The 27,429-nt window shown below is 32.0% G+C and overlaps 2 protein-coding genes across 4 annotated transcripts; one reads left to right on the top strand and one right to left on the bottom strand.

Moving 5' to 3' along the window:
- The first annotated feature begins 7,927 nt into the window (after positions 1-7,927).
- Positions 7,928-13,751, top strand: LOC109805540 (Gag-Pol polyprotein/retrotransposon). The gene is made up of 9 exons (XM_020367643.3): positions 7,928-8,081; positions 8,185-8,331; positions 10,722-10,755; positions 11,168-11,219; positions 11,834-11,929; positions 12,195-12,248; positions 12,333-12,398; positions 12,878-12,956; positions 13,491-13,751. Exons 1-9 carry the CDS (start codon positions 8,013-8,015, stop codon positions 13,566-13,568), a joined length of 675 nt encoding a protein of 224 aa, XP_020223232.1. The 5' UTR covers positions 7,928-8,012; the 3' UTR covers positions 13,569-13,751.
- A 2,975-nt stretch (positions 13,752-16,726) lies between these two features.
- On the bottom strand, positions 16,727-19,627 carry LOC109806746 (BTB/POZ domain protein). 3 transcript variants are annotated; one of them, XM_083065596.1, is made up of 3 exons: positions 19,468-19,603; positions 18,292-18,532; positions 16,727-18,056 (listed from the first exon to the last, which is right to left on the bottom strand). In XM_083065596.1, exon 3 carries the CDS (start codon positions 17,740-17,742, stop codon positions 16,879-16,881), a length of 864 nt encoding a protein of 287 aa, XP_082921722.1. In that variant the 5' UTR covers positions 17,743-18,056; positions 18,292-18,532; positions 19,468-19,603; the 3' UTR covers positions 16,727-16,878. The 3 variants fall into 3 exon arrangements, with proteins under 3 accessions (XP_082921722.1, XP_020224840.1, XP_082921723.1); XM_020369251.3 differs by lacking the exon at positions 18,292-18,532 and having other exon boundaries at positions 19,468-19,627; XM_083065597.1 differs by lacking the exons at positions 18,292-18,532; positions 19,468-19,603 and adding an exon at positions 19,034-19,411.
- Positions 19,628-27,429: the final 7,802 nt, after the last annotated feature.

The following is a 27,429-nucleotide window of genomic DNA, read 5'->3' on the forward strand; positions in this document are numbered from 1 at the left end:
TCCACAAGCAATTTCTTCCATCACTATTTGGTATTATCATATCGTAAGCATAAAATATGTTTAATAATTGTCTAAAATAAAATATATTGACATATTTGATAATTATCAATTTTTTGATAACCATGTTATTATTATGTAGTTTGATTTAGCCCTACATCTAATATTCTTAAGAGACTTTTCTTTCTATATTACTATATAATTAACACCTTGTAATGTTTTTATTCACACCAAAAAGTAATAAAACATTTCCTAATGTAGTCGTGGACATAGGTACATACATTGTGTGTTGAACCACGTTAAATCCTTCTATCATTCTTTCTCTCTCTCTCTCTCTTTCTCTCTTTTCTTTTATTTATATGCTTTCCTCCTAACAATTGGTATAAAGAGCCTATATTTTAGTATGCTATGTGGTTGTAACTTTGTTTGATCTTCTACATCAGAAAAGATTTGGTTTTCTCCACGAGAGTCTTAGTTTAGAGAAAGGAGTTGGAGCTTTCTTAGTTTAGAGAAAGCAATATGAGTGATGGAATTATAAGAAAGGAAGGTGAAGATTGAGAAGTTTGATGGCAGAGATTTGGATTATAGAAGATGTCGATAAAGGATTATCTCTATCAAAAGAAGATGTATCAACCCTTAATAAGGAAGAAGCCAGATGACATGAAGCAGACAGATTGAGAGTTGTTAGACTGATAGCCTCTTGGTGTGATCCGATTGACATTGACCAAGAATGTTGCGTTCAACGTTTTGAATGAGAAGACAATTGCAAATCTGATGAAGGCATTGTCCAACATGTACGAGAAGCCATCTGCAACCAACAAAGTATATTTAATACGTCGGATAGTCAACCTCAGAATGGGAGAAGGTAATTTTGTGACTAATCATATTAATAAATTCAATACAATTCTTGCCCAGTTGGCATCAATGTAGATCACCTTTGAAGATGAGGTGAAAGTGTTGATTCTACTATCATTTTTGTTGGATAGTTGGGGTGCAATTGTTACTACAGTTAGTAGCTCTAAAAGGAGTAACAAATTGAAGTTTGATGATATTCATGACATGATCTTAAGCGAAGATATTCGCAAGAGAGATTCAAGGGAGTTTTCCAGTTCTACTTCTAGTTCAGCATTGAATACCGAAAGTAGAGAAAAGAGTAGTCAGAAGGGTTATAGTCAAAGCCAAGGCAGACCAAAATTCAGAGGAAGATGGCATACAAATACCCAAAAAAAGATATCATTTGTTGGAATTATGACAAAAGAGGTCACTTTACCAATCAATGCAAGGCTCCAAAGAGGAAAAACAAAAAACAAGAAGCAAAATGATGATGATGATGAATCTACAAATGTAATAACTGATGAAAGTGCAAATGCACTAATTTTTAGTTTAGATAAATCTATTAACTCATGGATTATGGACTCAGGTGCGTCGTTCCACATTACACCTTCCTTAGAATCATTATATAACTGTTTCTAAAAAATTTGGAAAAGTTTACCTTGCAGATGGTAAATCTTTTAATATTGTGGGAAGAGGTTTAGAACCTCTAATAGGACCTTGTGAACATTACACAATGTCAGACATATTCCCACCTTAAAGAGAAACCTAATATCCATAGGGTAGTTGGATGATGAAGGGAATTACATCACTTTTGGAGATAGAACTTGGAAGGTAACAAAAGGTAATTTGGTTGTTGCCTGTGGAAAGAAGCGAGGGTCCCTTTACATGGTTGTAGATGAGGATATGGTAGCAGTTAGTGAGGATGCCAACAATTCCTCTTTATGGCATCAAAGGCTTGGACACATGATTGAAAAAGGAAAGAAGATCATGGCATCAAAAGGTAAACTATCTAACTTAAAGCATGTTGACATTGGTGTTTGTGAACACTGTATCTTGGGAAAGTAGAAAAAGGTTAGCTTCTCAAAGTTAGGAAAGAGATCAAAAGTTGAAAGGCTAGAACTGGTGCGTAGAGATGCTTGAGGTCCAACTCCAGTAAAATCCCTTAAAGGCTCACATTATTACGTCACCTTTATTGATGACCCTACAAGAAAGATATGGGTTTATTTTCTTAAAAATAAATCTGATGTATTCTTTATGTTCAAAAGGTGGAAAGAAAAAGTTGAAACTCAGACAAATTTAAAATTTAAAAGTTTGAAATCTAATTATGGTGGAGAATATGATAACCAAAAATTTAAAAACTTTTGCTCAAAAAATTTGATCAGAATGATCAAGACAATACCAAGAACACCAGAGCAAAATGGTGTGTCAGAGAGGATGAACAAAAATCTAAATGAAAGAGCTAGATGTATAAGGATTCAGTCTGGTCTACCTAAGGTATTTTAGGCAGAGGCAATAAACACTGCAACCTATCTCATAAATAAAGGACCATTACTTCCTTTAGATTATTAGTTACCTAAAGAAGTATGGTTTGGACAAGAGGTAAATCTTTCACATCTAAGAGCTTTTGGTTGTGTCTCATATGTCATGATAAACTCTGATAGTAAGGATAAGTTGGACCCTAAGGAAAAAAGAGATGTTATTTCATTGGTTATGGATCTGACATGTATGGCTATAGGTTTTGGGATGACCAAAATAGGAAGATAATCAAAACTAGAAATGTCACTTTTAATGAAAATGAGTTCTATAAAGACAAGTCTATAGAATTTGTGTGTGCAAGCAAACAGCCAGAGATTTATGAGAAAGTAGTATTAGAAGAAATTTCTGAAAGTGATTTTGCCAACACAAAACAAAATACAGAAGTGGAGATTCTATCAGAACCAGAACCAATAATAGTACCACAAACTCCCAAGACCCAACTAAGAAGATCTAGTAGAATAATAGCAACACCACAAAGGTATTCCCCTTCATTAAATTACTTATTATTAATTGATGCTGGTGAGCCAGAATATTTTGTTGAGGCTATGCAAGGGAATGACTCCATTAAGTGGGAGCTAGCAATGAAAGATGAGATGAAATCCCTTCAGAAGATTGGAACCTGGTCTTTGACTAAACTACTAGAAGGGAAGAAAGCTTTGTAGAACAAGTGGGTCTACAGGTCAAAGGAAGAACCTAATGGTAGTAGAAGATACAAGGCGAGACTCGTAGTGAAAGGATTTCAGCAAAAATAGGGAATTAACTTCACAAAGATTTTTTCTCCTATTGTCAAGATAACTACCACAAGAGTTATCTTAAGTATTCTAGCTGCAAAGAATCTTCATTTGGAACAGTTAAGTGTTAAAATTGCATTCCTACATGGTGATTTGGAAGAAGACATCTTTATGACATAGCCGGGATGTTTTGAAGTACAAGGTAAGGAGAATCTTGTATGCAAGCTTCATAAAAGCTTATATGGCTTAAAACAAGAGCCGAGACAATGGTACAAAAAGTTTAATGAGTTTATGAGAAACTCAAGATTTCATAGATGTGAAGGAGATCACTATTGTTATATTAAAAAGTACATTGATAATTATATTATCCTTACTTTATACATTGCTGACATGTAGGGTCGAGTATGACAAAAATTAATAGGTTGAAACAACAGTTGGCAAAAAGCTTTGAGATGAAGGATCTTAGTCCAACTAAACAAATTCTTGGTATGAGAATCTTCAGGAACAAATTAGAAGGTACTCTAAAGTTGTCCCAAGAAAAATATATATAAAAAATTGCTTGATAGGTTTAATGTTGGAGATGCCAAGACTAGGAATACTCTTTTGGGAACTCACCTAAAGTTCTCAAAAAGGAAATCTTCTCAAATAGATGAAGAAGAAAGTGATATGTCTAAAGTACCATATGCGTTTGCAATAGGGAGCTTGATGTATACTATGTTATGTACCAGACCTGACATAACACATTGTTAAGTCTCAATTATACTTCTTTTTGGACAAGACTTAAGGAACAATTTCACTCATTCTTTGAACCATTGCAATAGAATTGTTCTCTTTTTGATTCATTTTGTGTGCAGATATAGCTAACCCATAATTTAGCTAACAATACCCTAATACACCTCATTTTTTGTGCAGGTATTGAGCTAGAGATTTGAGGATTGAAGACCTTAGGATTGGAAACCTAAGGAGCTAACGAGCAGAGAAGAGTGACTGCGCCAGGCGCAAGATGACCCGCGCCAGGCTTGATAAGAAAAGAGTGTCTCATCTTTGCAAGTTATATGTGCACTGGGTGCAAGACTACCTGCACCGGGCGTGATCGCGACAGAGAGTACTTCAAACTCTCTGGAAGACATTGCGTCGGACGTAAAAGAAAATTGCACCGGGCGTGTCCTGAGGCAGATAGTGCTCAACTTCTCTGGAAGGCCCTGCGCCGGGCGCAAAGACTTATGCGCCGGGCTCGTAACCCTAATCTGACTCCCCAAGCTCGTATTTGAAGACATTTTTGGGGGCTTCTTCCTCATTCACACATTGGGCACGTTTTAGGAGCTGTGGAAGGGATTCCCGGAGCTTGGAGCCGTTCGTGTGTGGGTCTTTCCTTCGGTTCTTCATTCTCCCTTCATCTCTATTTTGTATTTACCCTCATTGTTTTGAGTGGTTCTACCCATTGTTTTGTGGGGTTAGATGTAACCAACGAATTCTATTGTAATCCTTACGTTTTCAATGATATATATATATATATATATATATGTTGTTCATTTATTGTTGTGTATGTTTCTATTCTTAATGCTTGCTTTGGATTGATTCTGCTTGCATGATATAGGTTCCATTGGGTATTGGAAAATAACCTTTGAAACTAGCTCTGAAACAAATGCCTAGTGGGAAATATATCTAGGAATGGAGCTTGGCCCATTAGTAGTCTTAAACCCTAGCCCGTAATGCGGGTGTAGATATTGGGTATTCAAGGAATTGATATTCAATATCCGCACCTAGGCTCTTGCTCTAAGGGATTAGGTTTGAGTAAGCTTATGGGTTAACTAAGTAATGTATGTAACAAGAGATTAAGAATTCATTAGTCTGACGTTTGGTGAAATCTGACCCCACAATCTCACAAAAACCATTATACCATTTCTACCCTTTTTCACTCATAACCAAACATTTTTATAGTTAACATTCCAGTAGTTATACTCTTCAATTAACTTTCACATGACAAACTACAAAATTAGAATTATTCTTTAGTCACGAATAGTTAATAAATACTTATTTTACCTACTAATCCCTGTGGATATGATAATTTTACTACTTGAACGGCCGGTATACTTGCCGTGTTTGAGACCGTTGATAGAACAAAAGTGATTTAAAATGATAACAAAAATAGTTTTAACGGAAATCTCAACACACATGCAATGGGAGTTGAGTAGGTTTTTATCCAACCTTGGAAAAGAGCATTAGGAAGGCGTGAAGTGGATATTAAGATATTTGAAGGGTACTTTGGGGGATGTGCCTGTGTTTTAAAAGAAACAATGTCACTTTATAGGGTTTTTCTAATACAAATTTGGGAGGAGATTTGAATGGCAAAAAAAGCACCATAAGTTACATTTTTATCTTAGGCAGTACTACTATTAGTTGGAAATCTAAACTATAAGGTATAGTCGCTCTCTCAACCATTGAAGTCGAGTATGTGGCTATCTCAAAAGCTGCCAAAGAGATGATATGGTTGAAGAACTTTTTCAAAGAATTGTGGAAGGAACAATATGACTCTCCATTGTTTAGTGACAATCAAAACACTATATGTCTTGCTAAAAATCCAGTCCTTCATTCCAGATGCAAGCACATTGAATTGAAGTATCATTTTATCAAAGACTTGATAAGTGATGGGTGATTTGTCTTTGTTGAAGATCTTAGGATTAGAGAATCTAGCTGATATGTTAACCAAGATTGTCACAACTGATAAGTTGAGGCTTTTTATTGCCTCAACTGGCCTTCGAGGATAATTGATGATGAAGGTGCTACACTAGGTGAAAAGCAAACGAGCTTATTGGTTACAAGGAACTGATGTATATCAAACTCCAAGTGGGAGAATTGTTAGTATTATGCAGTTTGATTTAGTCCCACATCTAATATTCTTAAGGGGTTTTTATTTCTATATTACTATATAATTAACACCTTGTAATGCTTTTATTCACACCAAAAAGTTATAAAGCACTCCTTAATGTAGTTGTGAACATAGGTACATACACTATGTGTCGAACCATGTTAAATCTGTGTCGTTTTCTCACTCACTCTCTTTTATTTTCTTGATATGCTTTGCTCCTAACAGACCAAAGTGTAAACTTGAATTTCTCCCTAACTTAGCTCATAATACACATATATCTCTTAGGCACAAATAACTCATGGTACACACTTCTCAATTGTACATAATAACTTATAACACAATAGTTCATCACACAACACACAAATCACACAGTTTTCACCACATATACTTCTATTGTACAAATACTCATAAGATAGAAATTCAAGCACAATATAAATGGTTCATATAGCTCTTAACGCTCTCTCAATCATTTATTAAGAAACAAATATTCACACTTCCAACTCTTTTTTTTTTTCACACCACATATGAACCGTATGAACCATTGATACATATGTTATCAAGTTGATTTCTATCTCATTAAAAAGTTAAGAAAATTAATTACAACTCTTATGTTGACCTCAAGTGTTGGTTTTATCATCTAGTGTACCTAAAATTACAAAAATTATATCCTTAACTCATTAGTTTGATCATATATTAAGTTCATGACATCCTTTTTGAGTAATTCTAAAGTCATTGGTTAGCTAACTTCCATAAATGCAATTCTTATGTAGACCTTAAACCCTAATTTTGTCATCATTGCGTCTAATGAGGTATTTCTTGTGCCCAATGACAAGAATTCAAAAAGTTTTCTAGTGTTTTTGCACTCAATACCATGATTCTACGCTCGACAAAGTTTACAATTGCTCATAAAGGTGAACTTTGCAAATTGGAGGCTTCCCATGGTTTCATATGGCTTCTAATTGTTCAAATTCCACTCGTATATAAATTCAAGCCTATTATAAGGGTTTTAAATCATCCTTAACTCATTTATTCAATTAACTTCATTATCAATTCATCATATTTGATTTTAAGGTCCTTAAGGGTTCTCACATTTACCCTCAACTCTATTGATAGAATTTGAACCAAATCAATTAAGTTTCAATCATGAACAATATTAAATTACAAATGTAGAAAATTCATAATCCCTTCATGAAATCACATATAAATCTAAAGAGACTTAATGATTGTCTCAGTACTCACAATTCCCATATATGCCATAGATGGAAACAATCTCACTCTCTCTTACTTCAAGAGGTGATCTCTAAATCTTTAGAGCGTGATTCACTGATTTAGTTTTCATTCTCCTTGTTCCACTACCAAGAGTTCCTCACAACCATTAAGAAACAGTAAAACCAAATTCCAAAACGTAATCCGAACCCCTTTTATAATCTTGACATGGTTAAACTATTGGATTGGACTTCCAAATTCCAAACCCAACATTTAATTCATTAACACACTCTTAAAAATCAACTTATCTTATTTCATTTTATTATTTAAAAAAAAAACTTTATTTTAACTAAATTAAGCAAATAAAATAAATTACTTATTAAAAAATTATTATTTTATTTTCAAAAAGTAAGATATGACAAGTCCAATAATTTTAGTGTAATTTTTTAGCGCACATTGGTGGCTATTCAAACTTTAAATATGTTAAAATAATTTTTTATGTAAATTTTCTTGTTAAAAAGAAAATCAATCATTTTAAATTACTCACAATCATTTATCACTTTCAATCCACTCATTTATTTTTCTCTATTAGTAAATTAAATTTCATTATATTTTAAAATGATTGATAATTAAAACAACTTAAGAACACAATGTAAATGGTTAATCGTAAATAAAAAAATTTATTTATCGTAAATTTTAACTAAAAACTTAGAGGTTAAGATACATGTAATAATAATATAAACAAATGTAAAAAAAAGCTGGTGGATTATCCTATTTTTCCTCCTCCACAGCCAATTCCTTCTCTCACTATTTGGTATTATCATCAGAAGCATCCATCAATGCATCTTTCTATTAAACTTAAACCACACTTCAATTCCACACTCCATTCTCATCTCCACACCCACCAGGTACTGCCACTTCAATTTTTCACTCACATTTCACGCTCTTCTCTTCCATTTCCATCCAAATTTATGCTCTTTTTCGTTTTCTGCTATCTGGGTATGTCTCAAGTTTGCGTTAGAGGGATTCCCTGGCTTCTCCCAAAGAAGGGTTGGCACCCTTTTCATGCCATGGCACTTCCCTCAACTGAAGAACAATACCCTTTTGTGCCTCACCCTCCATGGAAGAAGGCTTTATTCAAGTTCCAGCAATGATAGTGTAAGTAATCAATCTTATCATTATATCCTTATGTTAATTTTATAGTGTATTTTGTTTCACGACTCATCTTTATTGCCAACCAATTGGAACCCATGTAGTGGGGTGTAAGTTAACCTTGAATGGCCTTGAAAAAATGTGTCAAAGAAACTAGGCTTTGGAATGTGTATCATTTATCTGCACCATGGCTTTAGACAAGGTTTCAAATTGTGGTTATGACCACAATTTTGGCACAACATCATGGTTTTGGAGGTGTCTGCAACCATTTGACCCCAATTGCAGCTGCATCAGGCGCCTATGTCTATATTGGAAAAAACGCAAGTACCATGTCAACTAAAGATAAGGCCTTATTAGAGTGTATAAATGGGCGACAATCTTCACCTTTTGAACCAGTTTTGTAAGATTGAGTTAGACTCAAACCACTTGCTAAGAGTCTGCATATTTTTGTAATTTTGGTAATTGCAATGCACAGTTATTATAATTTAAAACCTTGATTAATATAGGTTTAGTGTAGTTTGAGATCCAATTGTGACTGGTATACCAATAGCTTGTGATTTAAGTTGTAAGTAAGCTTGAGTTAAGCAGTTTGAGATTGCAGAAAGAAACACATCAAAAGGAGGGGAAGCCTCAGTATTCTGAACGATATATGTTTTGTACCCGAAGTGTGTGGGTATACCCAGGCAAAACACGAAAAATAAAACATGACTGGTATATCTTTAACATATGGTGATGCTTTTTGCAACTATATGTGTTTCAACTACTATTATACTCCCCAAAAATTTGCGGTTGAAATTTAATCGATGTTTTATTATATGGTTTTAGATAATAATTAGATAAAATAGTTGTCAATGCAAATAACTATAAGAAAATAACTATAAATACTATTTAATCTTTTAGGAGCTAGGTACCTCCTGTTTTTGTTACCGTAATCAACATGGCGATCCATTAGGATCCTAGATTTATATTGGAAAATAAAAGAAATTCCAAAATTGTGTTAATTAGAATGAAGGACTACAAAAACAATATTCTGGTAGAGGTAAACTCTAACCAGCCCAGAGTCTCGGCTCCTTCAGAAGAATGCTCTATGCATTTGCTTCCAAGCAGAAACTGCTCACAACAACTTCTACAGTGTTTTTTCTCATAATGCTCCCTTTCTTTCCTTATATTCCCCCTTCGCACCACTCACACTCTCCCCAATTTTGTAACCTCTGACCAGCTTTCACATTCCTTCTATTGGGGCTTGGGCTCTTTATATCTGCTTGATATCATAATCGAAATTTTCTGCTTAATTTTCAACATTCTGGTTCCACCTAAAAACTAATAAAGGTAACATGGTAAAAATACAAATACAAAGGTCAAAATGCTCCCGTTTAAGAAAATCATATCCTTGAAATACCATGTCCTCATTGTCAAATCACACAAGTTGGGAACTGATGTATGGCCACTTTGCTTGATGTTTATAGTACCAAACAGCTTTCATGATTCACATATTAGATAAGTTTCAGCCATTGTAGCTCGTGTTGTATGAACTTAAACCTTGGAAATTTGTTACTTGGTTAAATCTTACATATCTAGGAAGGCAATAACTGAATTGTTTGGTACTGGCTAGAGATATTAGGAAAATTGGGAGATTTTCCAACAATTAAATTAAACTACAAAAATGTATTACAAAAAGTTATTATGAAGCAACAAATAGCTTATTCTTCCCACTACTGACTGATTTTATTATTGAATTATGAAGATTGATGGCTAGCACTGTAATAACGGCCATGTCTGACACATTCTTTCAACTACATTTTTTTTTGCTTATCATGAAATTGGGCCTCTACTGTTATTGTTTTAAAGTAACTTGCTTTCATGTGATCTTAGTTTGTTAAAAAAATTCTTATCAAACATGGAGAGTTCCGTATCTTCTTTCTTCAACAGTACAAAGCATTGTTAGTTTAGGACTATTAAAACTCTAAAACTGTACTTTATCTTTACTAATATACATATGTGTGTATATATATATATATATATATATATATATATATAATATATATATTATATACAACGATAAACATCAATGGAATGCCCTTAATGATAGATTAGAAGGTGTTCTACTGCATGTTTGGCCTTAAAAAAATTTTCTTTCATGGAATGGTAATTCTTACGGTACAATTAATTATGCCTGAAACTGAAAGCAATTCTAGTATACACTGGATTGACATTTTATTCCAACAAAAAATATGTGTGATATTTCATGAATCTTCTTGTTGAACCTTTTCTTGACACTTTCTTCCGCATCACTTCTACAATTCATAATGTGTGTGTTTCTACTTTTAATTTTCCTTTGTGTGCTTATCTTTATTCTTATTGGACTGTTGTCTTATCTGTCATTGGTGCAAGGTCAGACACCAGAGCTATCAGATGCAAACAGCCATGAAGGTACTTTTTTTTTCCCCTCTATTTCCAGAATTATGCAGTAACTAGGATCTTCCTTTTTAAATTGTTTTAATTTTCTAATTAGTGTTTTAAATGGACAATATTACTTTCTTATTTTAAGTTTCTTTTTGCCGAGGGCAATGCCCTTGTTTGAAAGGCTCAACATTAATCAGTACCTTCATAATAAAAGTTTGAATATTTTTTAGATTAGATTTATTTGAACAAATTCCCATCTCATGTGGACCAAAGTTTCATTGGCAATCTGGTTGAATATGCATAGAAAGAGGAGAGTTAAACTATGCCATCGCAGTATATTAATTTATGGATGTCATTTTGACCCTCGGTGTTGTTTAGCTCTTACATTTAATTTTTAAGTATTATAAATTTATAATTAACAGTGACAAGATATTTTTAGGTTCATCAGAAAGCAAAGAGAATAAGAAAGGAAAGTCTCTGACAAGCAATGAGTATGTACTACTTTCCCTGCAATATTTTTCATCTGTTGTTAGACTGGAAAAGTTGTTTTATCAGATGATGATGGCATCTCCAAATGTTATATGTATTATTTTCTGATTTCCCACTTGACCCTTCAAGGTTGAAGAAGTTTGTGAATAATTGTTGATTCTTAAATATCCTGCCAGGGATGCTGTAAATTCAAAAATAAATATTTTGTCCAGCCTAGTTCAAAGCATGGAACTATTTATATCTTGCATTATCTTACCTGGATGGAAGTGAGAGAAGTGGACGAAAGCCGTAATCGTTTGATACCATTTTTTTTCTTCTAATATTATCAAATCAATAAACCAGACAGTAAAGTGACAGGACCTCATTACTTTGCCTTGAAGGATAAATAAAATAGTTTAGTTGATATGCTCTTTAGTGCATTGCATGTCTAGAATTTCATTGTCAACATTCGTCATTGATGTTGCCACCCTATCACTCTGCCTTCTTCCCTTTTTTCTCATCTTTTGTGCTTAAATATGCATTCAAAATATGATGGATGATATATCTTGCTTCCATTTTGGATGAATTCTTTGTGCTGAAATACTTGTAGCCCGTACTTATTTATTCAGTATGGCAGGATCCTGAAGAAACTGAGGAGATATGGAGTTTCTGGAATCTTATCCTATGGGCTTTTGAACACTGCATACTATCTCACAACATTTCTTTTTGTGTGGTACGCGAACATTTGTGCCTCTTACATGGCTTGCATTTTTGCCCTCTATTTTCTTGGAGAACCAGTTTGTATAAGAAACTGTAAATTTGTATTGAGAGAGTTCCTCAGTTCTTCCTACTTAATTGTGTTCTCTTGGCAAGGGTTGTTACTTGGAGTTGGTCTACCTCTTACATACTATTTGATAAGATTCCTTATTAACAATTTCTACTTCTTTCTAAATTATTTCAAGGTCACTGCAACTAAGAGTACACTTCATGTTTGTTAGGTTTTACATTGCTCCAGCACCTGCAAAGATGGGTTATGTTGCAGCTGTACAAAGGTAAGAACATATTACTGTTATTTTTTCAATGTTTTGTCCATTATGGTTTGTTGATATGGCTTTAACTACTTCAGTGATGTATAGATTTCTCAAAGTGATGGCCATGGTGTGGGCTGGTAGTCAAGTTACTAAACTTTTAAGAGCAGGAGGGTGAGCTACCAAAACCCTTTCACATTGTTAGTTGTGTAATGCATAAACATATGTTCTTGTCTTGTGTCCCAACTAAGCCAAAGAAAAACTTGCAGTGCTAAGTGTAGAATATTTTGTAAATATAGTTACAAACATTGTTCCTATATCATTCCAACTCTTGATTGTAACTTTGTGATAAAGTTTTAGCTGTAACCTGTAAGGATTACATGGCAGTTGGCATTCGGACTGTACACTTTGTTTGAAAAATCATAACTTTTAAAATTTTCATGCATCTTTGAGATTATAGATGTTGAAAATGTTTATGGATGTGGAGGCGTAAGTGATCTTTGTACTATCCTAATATTGCAACTTGTCATTGTTATGCTTATGTTTTATTTGTTTACATCTGTCTGCACATATAAATTTGGCAAAGCCCTTTTGTAATTTATAATACATCAACATGAGGTTAGTACAATGACAACGAGTTTCTTTATGTGCAGAGCATTGGCACTAGCACCTTTTGTTGACAGAGGATTGTCCTGGTTTACTGATAAGTTTAAGTTTCAATCACAAGGGAAGGTAAGTTTGAATTGCATAAATACACACACATATATATATATATACACGAGGAGAGATTCACTTATTCTAAGAGTAAGTCTTAGTAGATTTAATCCACTCAATAACTCATGTTCTATATTAAATTTCAAATCTAGATAGACTTATTTCGTTCAATAACTCGTATTCTACATCAAATTTCAACGATTTAACCATTGAATTTAAAGTTTTTAATGTATAGATCAAGTCCGCAAATTTTTAAAAAATTTGAAAATCATTTGATGTTTCATATCATTAATTCATTTTATGAATATCGGTCAATTTGAATTAATAAAATGAAGTATCAAATGATTTTCAAATTTTTTAAAAATTTGCAGATTTGATCTATGTATTAAGAATTTTAAATTCAATGATTGGATTATTTAAATTTGATGTAAAATATGAGTTATTTATTCTTAGAGTAAACGGATCCCTCCTTATATATATATATATATATATATATATATATATATTAATTGTCTTTCTCATTGTCGAGTTATTTAATTTGATCTTGTCCAGGCTTTCATGGCAATTGTGGGATTCTGTCTTGGATTGGCCCTCATCGTATTTTTGGTCATCACACTGCTTTGGGCATGATGCCCCTTTTTGCCACATTGAGATGACATTCAAATTCATTTAATCACCTGAAAATGTATAAACGTTTTTAATATCCCATTTTTTTTGCTCTAAAATACATTTTTGAATTTTTAACATGTTCTGTATGACGATGTTTCACAAAATTGCTCATTTTTCATCTATGCGTACTTGTTCCTTACATCATTTCACTCTCGAGTAATTTTATGCTAGTTTGTTCTAACAATGAAATTTTGTGCCGTTTTTATTTTTGTCAACGAATATAAGTATTTAAAGAAGGGGACATTTATTTCTTTTGAAACCTTTAAAAATAATTAAAAATGTAAGTTCTTTAAGCGTAAAAGAGGAAGAGTTTGGAAAAGAAATTGAGATTAAAAATGAAGTGTACTAAAGTGTAAGTTCTTTAAGTGTAAAGGAGGAGTACGGAAAAGAAATTGAGTTTAAAAAAAAAGACTAAATTCAGAAAGAAAAAAAAAAGCAGGGAAAAAGAAATTACAAAAGGTTATTGAATTAAAATAGTAGTTAATAATGTTGTAGTAGCATTGTTCTGTGAATGTAGACTTGGGATATATATTGTTTATATTGGTTCTAATAATTATTTAATTGTACAAATTAGTATTTATAAACCAATGATTCTAATTGTTCTTAACTTCTAATAGCTATTAACAATCTTCACTATTAATGACATTTGTCTTTGATTTTTATAGTTGATGACTTTTATGATCGTATTCTTCATGTCTAAAACATTTTCATTATAGTTCTATAAAAGTGAAATCGATAAAAAAAAAAAAAGGTGGTATACACTATCAAAATAATATTATGAGATACTTAACTAATTATGAAATGATCTATTTAAAAGTCCATTCTTGACACTTAACTAATTTCATAGTAGCTTTGACGGATTGAAATCAATTAAAGATGATATACACGTATACTTAGTCCAAATAATATATTAAATTGAACTGATCTATTTAAAAGACCATTTTCGACACTTGGGGAAAAAAATGGTGATGTTAACCGTTTGGTTTTGCAAAACCTAAAAAAATACTTGGCATTAGTTAGAGCACTGGTTTCTGCCTTGTATAATGCGGTGGTGTTGCTCTTTTTAGTGATTCCTACTACTCTATAAGTTTGAATATTCGTTTTCTTCTTTTAACTATACAAGTGACGGCTATCCCCTCGGTGGTAATTAGTTACTTGTAAAAGTTTAGCCCATCCAAGAATGTTTTATAATTTTTTGCCTTTTGGGTTACTTGGATTGTTTAAAATAACAAAAATGGTGTTACATTAGGGAGAAATGTACAAACATAAAATTATTTACAACAACTCATGAGAGTTGATTCATTGAAGTTGGCATTAATAGTCCATGACTTTGTAAATCTCCTTATAGTCTACCCTTTTTCTCGTGTTCTATATTTTAAAATGAGTATTATCAAAATTTTATTAGAAGAGTTGCGCGGAAATAAAGTGATTTTTTTCCCTAAAAATAATCAAAGCTTAACTTACGCTGTAAAAATATTGATTAGTACAAAGCTCATCATGATGGCAAACAAGAAACTTGAAAAGGGGATGACCAAGAAACTGTAGTCCTGTAATCCACTCAGCTATAGTTTGCTTTCGAGGTGTAACTAGTACGCATATTGATATGCACAAGTCTCGAGACCATTGGAATCGAAAACAATAACAATTCTAATTCCTGTCACAGTGAATTGAACACATAAGACCATTGAACAATTCAGATGTAAAGTCTATTAACACTTACATTCAACTTCTTTGTTTTTTTTTTTTTAGAATAACAATGGAGAAAGCTCTTATCAGAAGAAGAAAAAAATGACAATTTAAACTCGATCCTGTAGATCAAGCTTGAAAAATAACATTTAATGAACAATCAGTCCGCCCAAGATTACCTTAAGAAAATGATCTTAATAGCATGTACTGGTTCCACCAACCCAACCCCTTTTGTTTGCTCTCCCATTGCAGCCAACAGAATTCATACCCTTATCATGACTAGGGATGGCAAAAATACCCGCACCTGCGGGTAAAATCCGCTACGGATAATAAATGAATAGACTAATTGGATACCTGCAGATAATGGAGACGGATAATTTTTTACCCGTTTATAAATGGGACGAGGGCGGGTATGATGGTATCCATACCCGCAGGTACCCGTTTAATAATATTTCTTAAATATCCTAATTATCCTTGTACCACATAATCCTAAAACTATACTCTCTCATCTTTTTTTCTTACAAAAGAGAGGTTGATTAAGTTACCAACATGCGTTAAACATGTTATAGAATTATGTTGGATGTAATTTAATTAATTTTCTAGCTTTGATTGGACCAATAAAATTTATGTATTTTAAGTCGTTTACTTGCGTTTGAAATTATGAGAGATTGAATTATTGTAGTTTTGTGATGAGACTTTAACTTACTTGTGCGATTGATGTATTTTATGTTATTGATTATCTTGCATTTTTATTATTATTTCAACAAAATTAACGTTAAATACAAGTTCAAAATTAACATTGAATTTTTATTTTTAATATTTCAATGACATTAAATATAAACTTAAAATTACTTGTAATATAATTTTTTAAATTTCTTAAAAATTTTATAGATATCCACAGATATCCATGGATATCCGTGGATATTCAAGAAATTCATGGATACCCGCTTAATGGATACTCACGCGGATATGGAGTGGGTATGAGATCAATTTTCATCCAGCGGGGCGGGGGCGGGTTTACTATTACCCGCCCCATGCGGCCCCATTGCCATCCCTAATCATGACAAACCCTAAATCCTAAATCTTTTACCATAAGAAAGCACAAACAAGCAAAGTTGAATATATTACTTGTGAGACAATAATATTATTATGAGCTTGTTTTGATGCAAGTTATAAGTATTTTTAAGAACTTTTCTGTTAAGAAAAAGTTTTTATTTTTAGTAGAGAAACTTTCAAAAATTCTTATAAACTTCTATCAAAACAGATTCTAAGTGAAACATTGATTCCTACATAACCCTGTGCAGCAAGTAAAATACTCAGTGAGTCGGTAGTTTAGTAGTCAAACTTTAATGTTCAGATATGCTTATAGTCTTTGACTTTCGTCATATAATTGTCTTAACACAGTTAAATCAATAAAAAGTGGAGGGATAGAGTACATGAACATCAATTCATTCAGCTAGTGTGATGAAAGGAATCAACAGCCCCATCCAACATCATAGTTTTAATATAACAATATTGGAACTAAGTTTATCCAAAATCAAATCTATAAAAGAACAGGACAAAGGTTAGGATTCTAGAACCAAAGTCAGCTGCTTACAGCAGCATCACTGTGGCCATCTAAACCTTCCACTAATCTCCTTTTGGCAGATTTGGTTCTATAACACCAAACCTCAAAAGCCTCGCTCAAGTCAGGATAGCCAACCTCGCGATTTCTCATCCAGTCTGCCAAAATGTCTGCTTGATCATTTGATGGCAATGTCAATATCAATGACACAATTGCTCCCTCAATAGCCTGGCATAAATCTTCATCCATTTTGTAAGGAAAACCGGAGTCCTCAACCGCTTTTAAATCCAGCAACGGCTTCATTTTCCTAACATATGGAAACCAGGTCTTCAGCAATTGCACGCGACCTGGAGCTGGAAGAATCACACTACCATAACCAACTGCTTCCAAAACTTTACATGCTACTTCTATCAATTTCACTTTCAAGCCCCACATGGCATGGTCAAGCTTTTTGTTTTCAATGATCCCCAAAATTTTACCAGATATTGAAGCCCAATTTGAAACAAAATTCTTCATTAAATCCATCTTTGGGAGTACATTACACATCCATTCAATATCAGATACCCTTTTCATTATTCTGTTGTACACACCCTCAAACTCAAGGGTAGAGTCCAAAAGCAAGGAAGACAAAGCCATTTCAAATGAATGAATGATATTGTAAACACCCATTCTTACTACTGATTGTACTTCATCATCAGCCATGATGACCGTAGTATCTCCATCTTCTCCTAACATGTAGTCAACTTGCTCTTGCGCAGATATTCGTAACTCATCCCCAAATGGAAAACATGGTCCTTCAATTGACAAAGCAAAGCGAACAGCTGAAACAAACATATCTTTTGTAGTGCTTAGATCTACAGGTTTGATGTTAGGTATTTTTGACATGGCAGTTAGCTATTTCAGTACCACATTTAAATTTGTAATCCTCTGTATTCATTCAGGAACGACATTAGGTTTAGAATGTATGTGCTCTCACATCAAAGAGCAATCTTTATCTAGGAATGCAGACAATAGCAAAAATTCTAAAACTATACTCATTGAATAGGATAGCCCTCTAAGAAGTCTGCTTTCATTTGTATGTGAAATAGTTGCAGGAGTAACATTAAAATCCTCCTCTGTATCCCAAGATCACTAATCTTACACCAATAATCCCATGGAAGTTTGCAAGGTAGATATAACTGGAAATATTTATGCACAAACTGCAAAGCCAACAAAATACGAATCACACTTCAAGAAACAGAATATGTAAGCTTCAAATAAGCATGATACAGAAAATAAAAAATCAGCCATAAATTTCAGCAGCCTAAAGGAATTTTCCAAACACAAGAAACACCAGCTAGTTGACTTAAAAGATAGAACATAACAAATTATCTCCTGTAAACTACAGCAGAATAGATCATCAAAACATAAGTATCTAACTTAACCGAAGTTTACCAAACAAAATCACATTGCTAGGTAGTGCAGGGGAACACTTGCACAGCCACTAAATGCAAGAAATTTAATTCTCAGCTGTTCACATGGAATAATAGGCGAAAAAAGAAAAGTTAGTGGTGCTCCACTGCTCCCCACTTCATATATTCTGGGCCCCAAACTTGTTTCTTTCTCTCTCCAGTAGTCCAGTTGATCTCACGCAGTTACAAAAAACAATGGGTGCATGCATATCTATGGGGTAGATCTGAGGACATTCAGAAGTGGTTAGAAGGGGAAAAGGAGATCCATTCTCTCCTACTGCTAGTCATTAATCAATTGAACATGATTATTCCTTTTAAAAAAAAAAAAACATTTTGAACGCACAGGTCAATAGGCATAACTTTTTAGTTTACCAGTTTGTCAAGCAACACATACAAACTAGACTATTAATCTACATGCCTTCGCACAGGTATAACCATTTAATTGAATTGTAATATGGGCATAAGTCTAAGCACTGAGAACAATTCTGACTAATTGGAAGCACAATAACCATTGTTGGTTAGGAATTAAAAAGCCAGTACACGATGCACACAGCAAATTGAATTGGACCCTATGGTTATCAAATGGAAGTATAAACCTGCAGTCACAAATTAATGATTATTTCATGACAAGAAAGGATATAGAAAGCAAGAAGCACAAAAAGAAACATTAACACAAATAACAAACGCTATTCCAAAACTCAACCCAGAATGAAATTAAATCTGACCTCTCCAAGACATTTTTCCAGCACCCCATGACATTGTCAATGTATCAAAGAACATTTCAAATGGAAAGTCAGACAATATTCAGAAAAAGAGTGCACAACGGAACTTCCATTTCCAAATAAATTCAAATGATTTGAAAAATTCAAGTTAGCAGAACAGACAACTACAACGCCACAGCTATACAAAAAAAAAAAATACCATACACAGAAAGAAACAACAAAACCAAACCAACGGTACAATAAATAAATACATAAACAAATAAATAAGGAAAGTAATCAACTTCTGACTTGAAAATAACAATCGTATTTAAATCAAAACAAAAGCTGATGATCTTGGTGCTGAAAGGGTATTTTAATTAGATCAAAAAGTGGAGATTTTGATTTTATACACAAAGATAACCACGAATCAAATTAGAAAATAAAGACAATGAATTTACCTTCAATCCGATGAACAGAGAAAAAGGGTACTGGAATAGAATTTTGTTCCAATCTGCTCACTTCACCAGCTTCAAGGCCAAAGAACAAAGCCCTAAGAATACTGTGGCCTTTAACTCCAAGTTTTATCATTAAAAACTATGCCAATCTAAGAGATAAGTGATATTTTTTTTGGAATTTAAATAAAAAAGTTGTAAAATTAAATATGTCAATATATTTCATATTTCTATTTTATTTTTTAATTTGTATTTGATTCTTCTATTTTAAAATAAAATTATTTAATTTTTTTTATTTTTAAAATATAAATTTTGATATTTTCATCAAAATATATATTAATTATTAAATTTTAATATTTACGTGATGTAACAGTGACATAACATTTGAAAATGAAAAAAAATTAGAAAAGAAGACATGCAAATAAAATTTATTAATGAAAGAAATATTAATAACTTATTAAAATAGATACAATTAGATATATTTTAAATATTTTTTAATTTTTAATTTTACACATTATTTAAGTAATATTAGAACATTAAATAATATTAAAATTTAATAATCAATGAAGATTAAATTAATAAAAAGACTAAAATTTAGTATTTTTAAAAATAAAGAGACTAATATCTCTATTTTAAAATAAAGAAATCAAAATTATCGATAATATATATATATATATATATATATATATATATATATATAATCCATGCCATACACAGCTATTAAGTTTTTAAATTTTATTTTTATATAAAAATTCGTATGACTGAAATATTTTTAAATTTTTCAAATTTAAGAAAATTTAGTTTTAGCCTTTTAAATTTAAAATTAATCTTTTTAATCTCTACAATTTGAAAAAAAAAATATTTTAACTCTTCATGTCATAAGTGGCATATTTGATGGTGATAAATTAGGATAACATCAGTTAGGTTTAATGTTTTCTCTAACAATAATACTTGCAGGTAAGGTTTGTTTTGACAAAATATCACATATTCATTAAAGAAATTTAACCATAAAAATTAAAACAAGATTTTTTAAATTACAAAGATCGAAAAGATTAGTTTTAAATTTGAAGAATTAAAAATAAATTTACTTTAAATATAAGAAATTATAAACATATTTAAGCTGGTTTATATTAACTTATATACATTTGAAATCATATAAAAAGTGAATATCAATAAATATATTTACATGAGTTTATATTTTCACATGTATTGTAAACATATTTAGGCCTATTCAAGCTCACCCATCTATTAGCGCACCAAAAACAAGTCGAGTGGAACTGATATGTCAAATGAAAACGGATTGGACATCTTGACCCTCCCTGCTTAAGAATGGATTAGTGGGCTGACCCATTAAAAAAACAAAAATATATATATTTATTTTTTGTACCTCTTCTAACATATTTCTTTCTTAATATTTAAATGACTCACATAAATTAGTATATATAAATAAAAAAAATAAATTTCAAATTATGATAAATTTGGTTTAATTTGTTACATAATAAATTTTAAATTTGTTACATAATAAAATAGATATGTAATAATAATAATAATAATAATAATAATAATAATAATATTATTATTATTATTATTATTATTACAACAACTTTTTCAACAAATTTTCTATATAAAAACTCTTAAAGTATATATAATAAAATAAATCCATAATATATTTGATACATGAGAAATTATAAATTATTCACGTAATAAATTTCATATAATTTATTTAAATTATTAAAAAAAAAATTAGACAGAGTGGCAAGTCAATTCATCCCTAACCCTATTTGACCTGATAAGTTGGTGAGTGAGGTGGAGAATTTTTTTCTGAAATAATATTTTTTTAAAAAAAAATTACAAGAATGATCACTGTGCAGGATTATTTACCAAGATAGAACCATTTACTGTTCAAGCTCAGAATTCGGTTCCCCGGGAACCGAATTCTGAGCATTAAAATGTAATTTTTTTTGTTTTTTCAACTCAGAATTCGGTTCCCGGGGAACCGAATTCTGAGTTGGTTTTAAATTTTTTTTTTTTTCGTGTATGGGGCAAATGTGGGCTGATCTGGGAAGCGGAACGGCCCGTTCCAAAAGCAGAACGGGCCGTTCTGCTTTTGGAACGGGCCGTTTCACATTCAGAATTTGCACTCTGTTTTTTTAAGCAGAACGGCCCGTTCTGCTTTTGGAACGGGCCGTTCCGCTTCCCAGATCAGCCCACATTTGCCCCCATACACGAAAAAAAAAAAAATTTAAAACTAACTCAGAATTCGGTTCCCCGGGAACCGAATTCTGAGTTGAAAAAACAAAAAAAATTACATTTTGATGCTCAGAATTCGGTTCCCGGGGAACCGAATTCTGAGCTTGAACAGTAAACGGTTCTATCTTGGTAAATAATCCTGTACAGTGATCATTCTTGTAATTTTTTTTTAAAAAAATATTATTCCAGTAAAAAATTCGTGAGGTGGGAAGAGGGCACATGAACTAGTAGACTAGGATGCTCAATCAAACCGGTCAATTTTTTGTAGGCCAATCATTTGGACCATTTTGTCATTCCCAATCTTGTATCATTTTAATTCATATAAAATGTGTTTTAAAAGTATGATTTATATCCATTAAAAATATGATTTATATATACACATAATTTTAATATTTATTTTATCATGTTAAAAAAATAGTTCAATGAGAAGATACTATAAAAATATATATTTATATTAAAATTAATATAACATTACATTTTAGAAAATAAAAAATATAATAAAAAGAATTACGTAATTAAGATGTTAATGTACTTATATGTCAAAAGTTCATTTTCATAAGTTGTATACATTTCATGTAAAAAAAAAAAAGTTGCATTTATCTGTAACTTAATTATTAATCGATAGATATATAATGTGAAAAGGCTAGTGATTATTATACATAAAAAAATAAATCATTCCCTTAATCCACCTAGTGTGTGCGTTAATTATATGAATAAATACTATATTAAACGTGGTCTAAAAGAAATGTCATCAAACATTTCAATAAAGACATGATACTGTTAAGTATTTATGTAACTAAGTTAATTATATTTAAATATTTTAGTAACATCGTAATATTATCAATCACACATCGTTAATTTAATTACTTATAAAAAAAAGCTTTTAAAAAATTATTTTAAAACAAATTAATCATATTTACATATGTATTTATATTTATTCTAAATTTTATTTTATTCAAGTCGATCAATTCACCTTTAAAATTATTTAAAAAATAATATGTTAAATCAGTTGTTTTTGATATTTTTTGCAAACACTTAGAAAATGATTTAGATACAAAATGGAATTATATATATATATATATATATATATATATATATATATATATATATATTAATGTTGGGATTAAATTTCATTGAACCCCACTTTCATGTATTTAAAACACACAAATCTTCTTTCGCATTTGATATTAATATCAAACCACTAGTTTACTCAAACTCTATTTTTTTAGAAAAGAGAGTCTATATTTCCTCATAACATAAATCTCTTGAATACTTAATAAACAAACTTGCATTAATAAAAAATGGTTTAAGACAATTAATGTTATATACTTAGATATACAAGTTTCATTAGGTATTTTGTTCCAGCTCAAGATTACAAAAGATATTTTCTAATACTTAATAAATCAAATAACAAGCTATGATTGATTATTCCACAAGAAGCATTAATATTAAAAAAAAATACTAACATTGAAATGGAAAGACGTATATGTGTGTGTGTGGAGAAAAGATAAACATTAGAAGGAGGGTTGAATAATGTATATAAAAAACTCACATGTTTTCTACTGTGTGAAGTGGTAATGTTATTCAGATAAAGCAAAAAGAGCAATCATATGGAACATTAAGTATTTTTTATATTGATTTGTCTCAACCATTGAGATTACGTCCAATTCTCAAACCAAACAGATTAAGTTTTAGTATCTTTAAACAAAGATACAAGTATTCTTTTAACAAGTCACTTTTGGCTCCACCCTAAGTATTCTTTAACTTGCCTCTTCAAGAAATTATTCAAGTATTCTTTTAACAAGTCTCCAGGCTTAACAATCAAGTATTCTTTTACAATTAACCTTTTTCAAGCTTAAGAAATAGTATTTTTTTTTTCAGACAACCCTCTCTATGCTCAACCTTGTAACAATGATTATTAATGTTATAGAGAATTTGCATTCAACTCGCTTAAAAGTTATACAACTAATTACATAGCAATGAATGTTTACAAGAAAGAATAGATTTTCAGAGAACATGTTTCCGTACAAATGTATTTATATATGTTTGTTCTATCTCGTGTAAATTCTCTATGTATATCTCTATCTTTCTTGTGCTTTGAATCTTCTTACACAGTAGCCTAAAGAAGATGACCCTTGCAACACTTTGAGTCTAGCTCACAAGTTTGTTTTTTTCTGTCTATCATCTTCCCTAATGGTAGCAAGTGTTGAGTGCTTATTATACATATTTTTTTGGTTAAGATTTAGCAATCTTTTTGATCAAAATGTAAATAGGTTGATGTTATTTAACCCCAAAATAGGAAAAATTAGAAGATAGAAGAGTAGTAGAAACTTCATGGAAATTTTCTCTCTTTTTTTGTAGAAAAATTTTGGATGTTAGAATTTTGCAGCCATGGCTGTGGTTTTGCAATCATGGTCATGAGTACTTGAATGGCAATTAGGAAGCACCAAAGAGTTGCAGCCATGGCCGTGGAAGCCTAGAGTGCAAAAATAAAGTTCTAGAGACTTGCAACCATGGTTGTGGGTTCACAACTAGAGCCATGGGGTACTGGAGATCAAGAGAAAGTTCTAGAGACTCACAGCCATGCCTGTGGATTCTATAGCTACAGCGCTGGGACTACTTAAGCATGAAGGATTCTCCATAGCCATGGCTGTGGATTTCATAGTTGTAGCCATAAAGATTACTTAAACATGAAGGACTCTTCATAGCCATGGCTGTGGATTTCACAACTGCAACGGTGGGATTAAAATGTAGATTTTTCCTCTGTTTTGAAGGCCAATATAAAAGGGGAAAAAAGGAGAGAGATAGGGCATCACGAGAATTATGAAGAGAACAAGGGAGAGCTCACAAAAATGGGAAAATAGAGTTAAAGAGAAGATCTCGAGGTTGGATCACTTGGGAACGAGGATCAACTACTTTTCTTCATCTTTTTCTTTGTAAATTCTTTTTCTCCTTTGACCTTGTAATGACCCTCATCATGAACGACTGAACTCTTTAGGATTGGATATGGTGTAACTACTAACTCTTCTTTTTCTTGAATATATATGCATTTCACTCTCATTGCTTGTGTTTGATTCTTCTCTTAATGCTTATATCGATTTGATCACCCGGTGTATGATTTTTGGTTTTTGAATCCCGTTGGAAAACATTTTTGAAAACCCGAACTGAATCTTGTACTTAGTCATTTCTTGATCTAGAAATAGACTGGATTTGACTAGCCACTTTTGTTCAAGTTGTTGTTCTTAATGCAAAGTGTTAATCTCAAAGCATAGAGGAATCATGTTTAAGATTAACCACTTTAGGATTCAACTTTGAGGAATCTTGTTGAATTATTAAATGAACGTGGAAGTAATGAAATTGAAATCATATTTGTTTAAAGAAGATTTAGGAGTTAGCAAGTACAACTGAATCCAATCCACTCATTATATAATTGTTCTTCTAGATTTTACCTTGTTGTATTAAATCAACTCATATTGAATCAACTTTCAATTATATTGATTTCTCTCTATAAATCATTAGAATAGGAATTACCAATATCGCAAATCCCTGAGGATGATACTGTACTACTACAACAAAGCTTGATCCGCTTGCCAAGTATAGTGAACTAAATCTTTCACCAGCAGGTAACCATTTGGCACATTTAATACGAGTATTGAATATATTTCACCAAATAGTACCTTTTATCTTATCAAAGAGACTACTTATCAACTTTTCATACCAACGCAAAGTTTGTAGAAACAATGTCAGTGTAGAGTAACTATAGTAGTGACTTTATCAACTTTTCTCCATGATTTCAAGGATTTGATTCTAACAGAAAGCAAGACTCTTTTCTTTAACAAATTTATGACTTATAAGATGGTCTTTTGATTTGATCTATTAAGGAATGAAGAATTCAAAGCAAACTTTGTTGTTAGTTTCAATAAATGATAAATATTTAAGGTATATGAGACAAATTGTATACTTATTCTAGTTAACAATGTCTTACAAATGATTTATGTCTTACACTTCATTTGATAAGCATTTCAAAGACGTTTTTGCATACATTTATCGTATGTAAAAATGCTTTATTTGTTAGCATTAAAACTCTAAGTTTAGGGGATCATCTTTTCACTTAACAATATATATATATATATATATATATATATATATATATATATATATATATATATATATATATATATATAACCAATACAAGTTACATGAGAGTTTAGTTGGTTACATCTAATCCCAACTAAGATGAAATTAGCTCCTCATTGTCACAAAGAGTACAAAAAAGAAAACAAATGGGTTGATGGAAGATGGAGAGCAAAGAAGAATATTCAAGTATGATAAAGGAAGCCCCAACAACACTTGGAAGACCCCTAAACTCATCCAAGATGAAAAATTCCCCAAACCCTCAAAGAAAGGGATAAAATAAACTAAATGTGCCATGAATAAAAATGGGGTGCGATGTAGGCTAAACCATGCCAGGCATAGACACATAAGCAAGAAATGACCTTCTTTTCCGAGATTATGTCATGTGTGGATATAGGTGTGCTTGACATGAGCGAGTGTTGAGATTTCCATTAAAACTATTTTTGTTAACACTTTAAATCACTTTTGTTCTATCAACGGTCTCAAACACGGCAAGTATACCAGTTGTTCAAGTAGTAAAATTATCGTATCCACAGGGATTAGTAGGTAAAATAAGCATTTATTGACTATTCGTGACTAAAGAATAATTCCAAATTCATAGTTTGTCATGCAAGTTGAATTAAAGGTTATGACTATTGGAATGTAAGCTATAAAAATATTTGATTGTGAGTGGAAAAGGGTAGAAATGGTATTATGATTTTTGTGAGATTGTGGGGTCAGATTTTACCAAACGTCAGACTAATGTATCCTTAATCTCTTGTTACATACATTGTTTAGTCAACCCATAAGTTTACTCAAACCTAATCCCTTAAAGAAAGAGCCTAGGTGCGGATATTGAATATCAATTCCTTGAGTACCCAATATCTACACCCGCATTACGGGCTAGGGTTTAAGACTACTAATGGGCCAAGCTCCATTCCTAGATACATTTCTCACTACGCATTTGTTTCAGGGCTAGTTTCAAAGGTTATTTTCCAATACCCAATGGAACCTATATCATGCAAGGAGAATCAATCCAAAGCAAGCATTAAGAATAGAAACATACACAACAATGAATGAAACAATATATATATATATATATATATATCATAAAAACGTAAGGATTACAATAGAATTCGTTGGTTACATCTAACCCCACAAACAATGGGTAGAACCACTCAAAACAATGAGGGTAAACACAAAATAGAGATGAAGAGAGAATGAAGAACCGAAGGAAAGACCCACACACGAACGACTCCAAGCTCCGGGAATCCCTTCCACAGCTCCTAAAACGCGCCCAATGTGTGAATGAGGAAGAAGCCCTCGAAAATGTCTTCAAATACGAGCTTGGGGAGTTAGATTAGGGTTACGCGCCCGGCGCATAAGTCTTCACGCCCGACGCAGGGTCTTCTAGGGAGTTTAAGCACTTTCTGCCTCAGTACAAGCCCGGCGCAAATTCCTTTTACGCCCGGTGCAATGTCTTCCAGAGAGTTTCAGGCACTCTCTGTCTCGATCACGCCCGACGCGGGTAGTCTCGCGCCCGGCGCATATGTGGCTTGCAAAGATGAGGCACTCTATTCTTCTGAAGCCCGGCGTGGGTCATCT

This window comes from Cajanus cajan, chromosome 10 (assembly GCF_000230855.2).
Source record: "Cajanus cajan strain Asha chromosome 10, NIPB_CcT2T_4, whole genome shotgun sequence".
NCBI classification, from domain to species: Eukaryota; Viridiplantae; Streptophyta; class Magnoliopsida; order Fabales; family Fabaceae; genus Cajanus; species Cajanus cajan.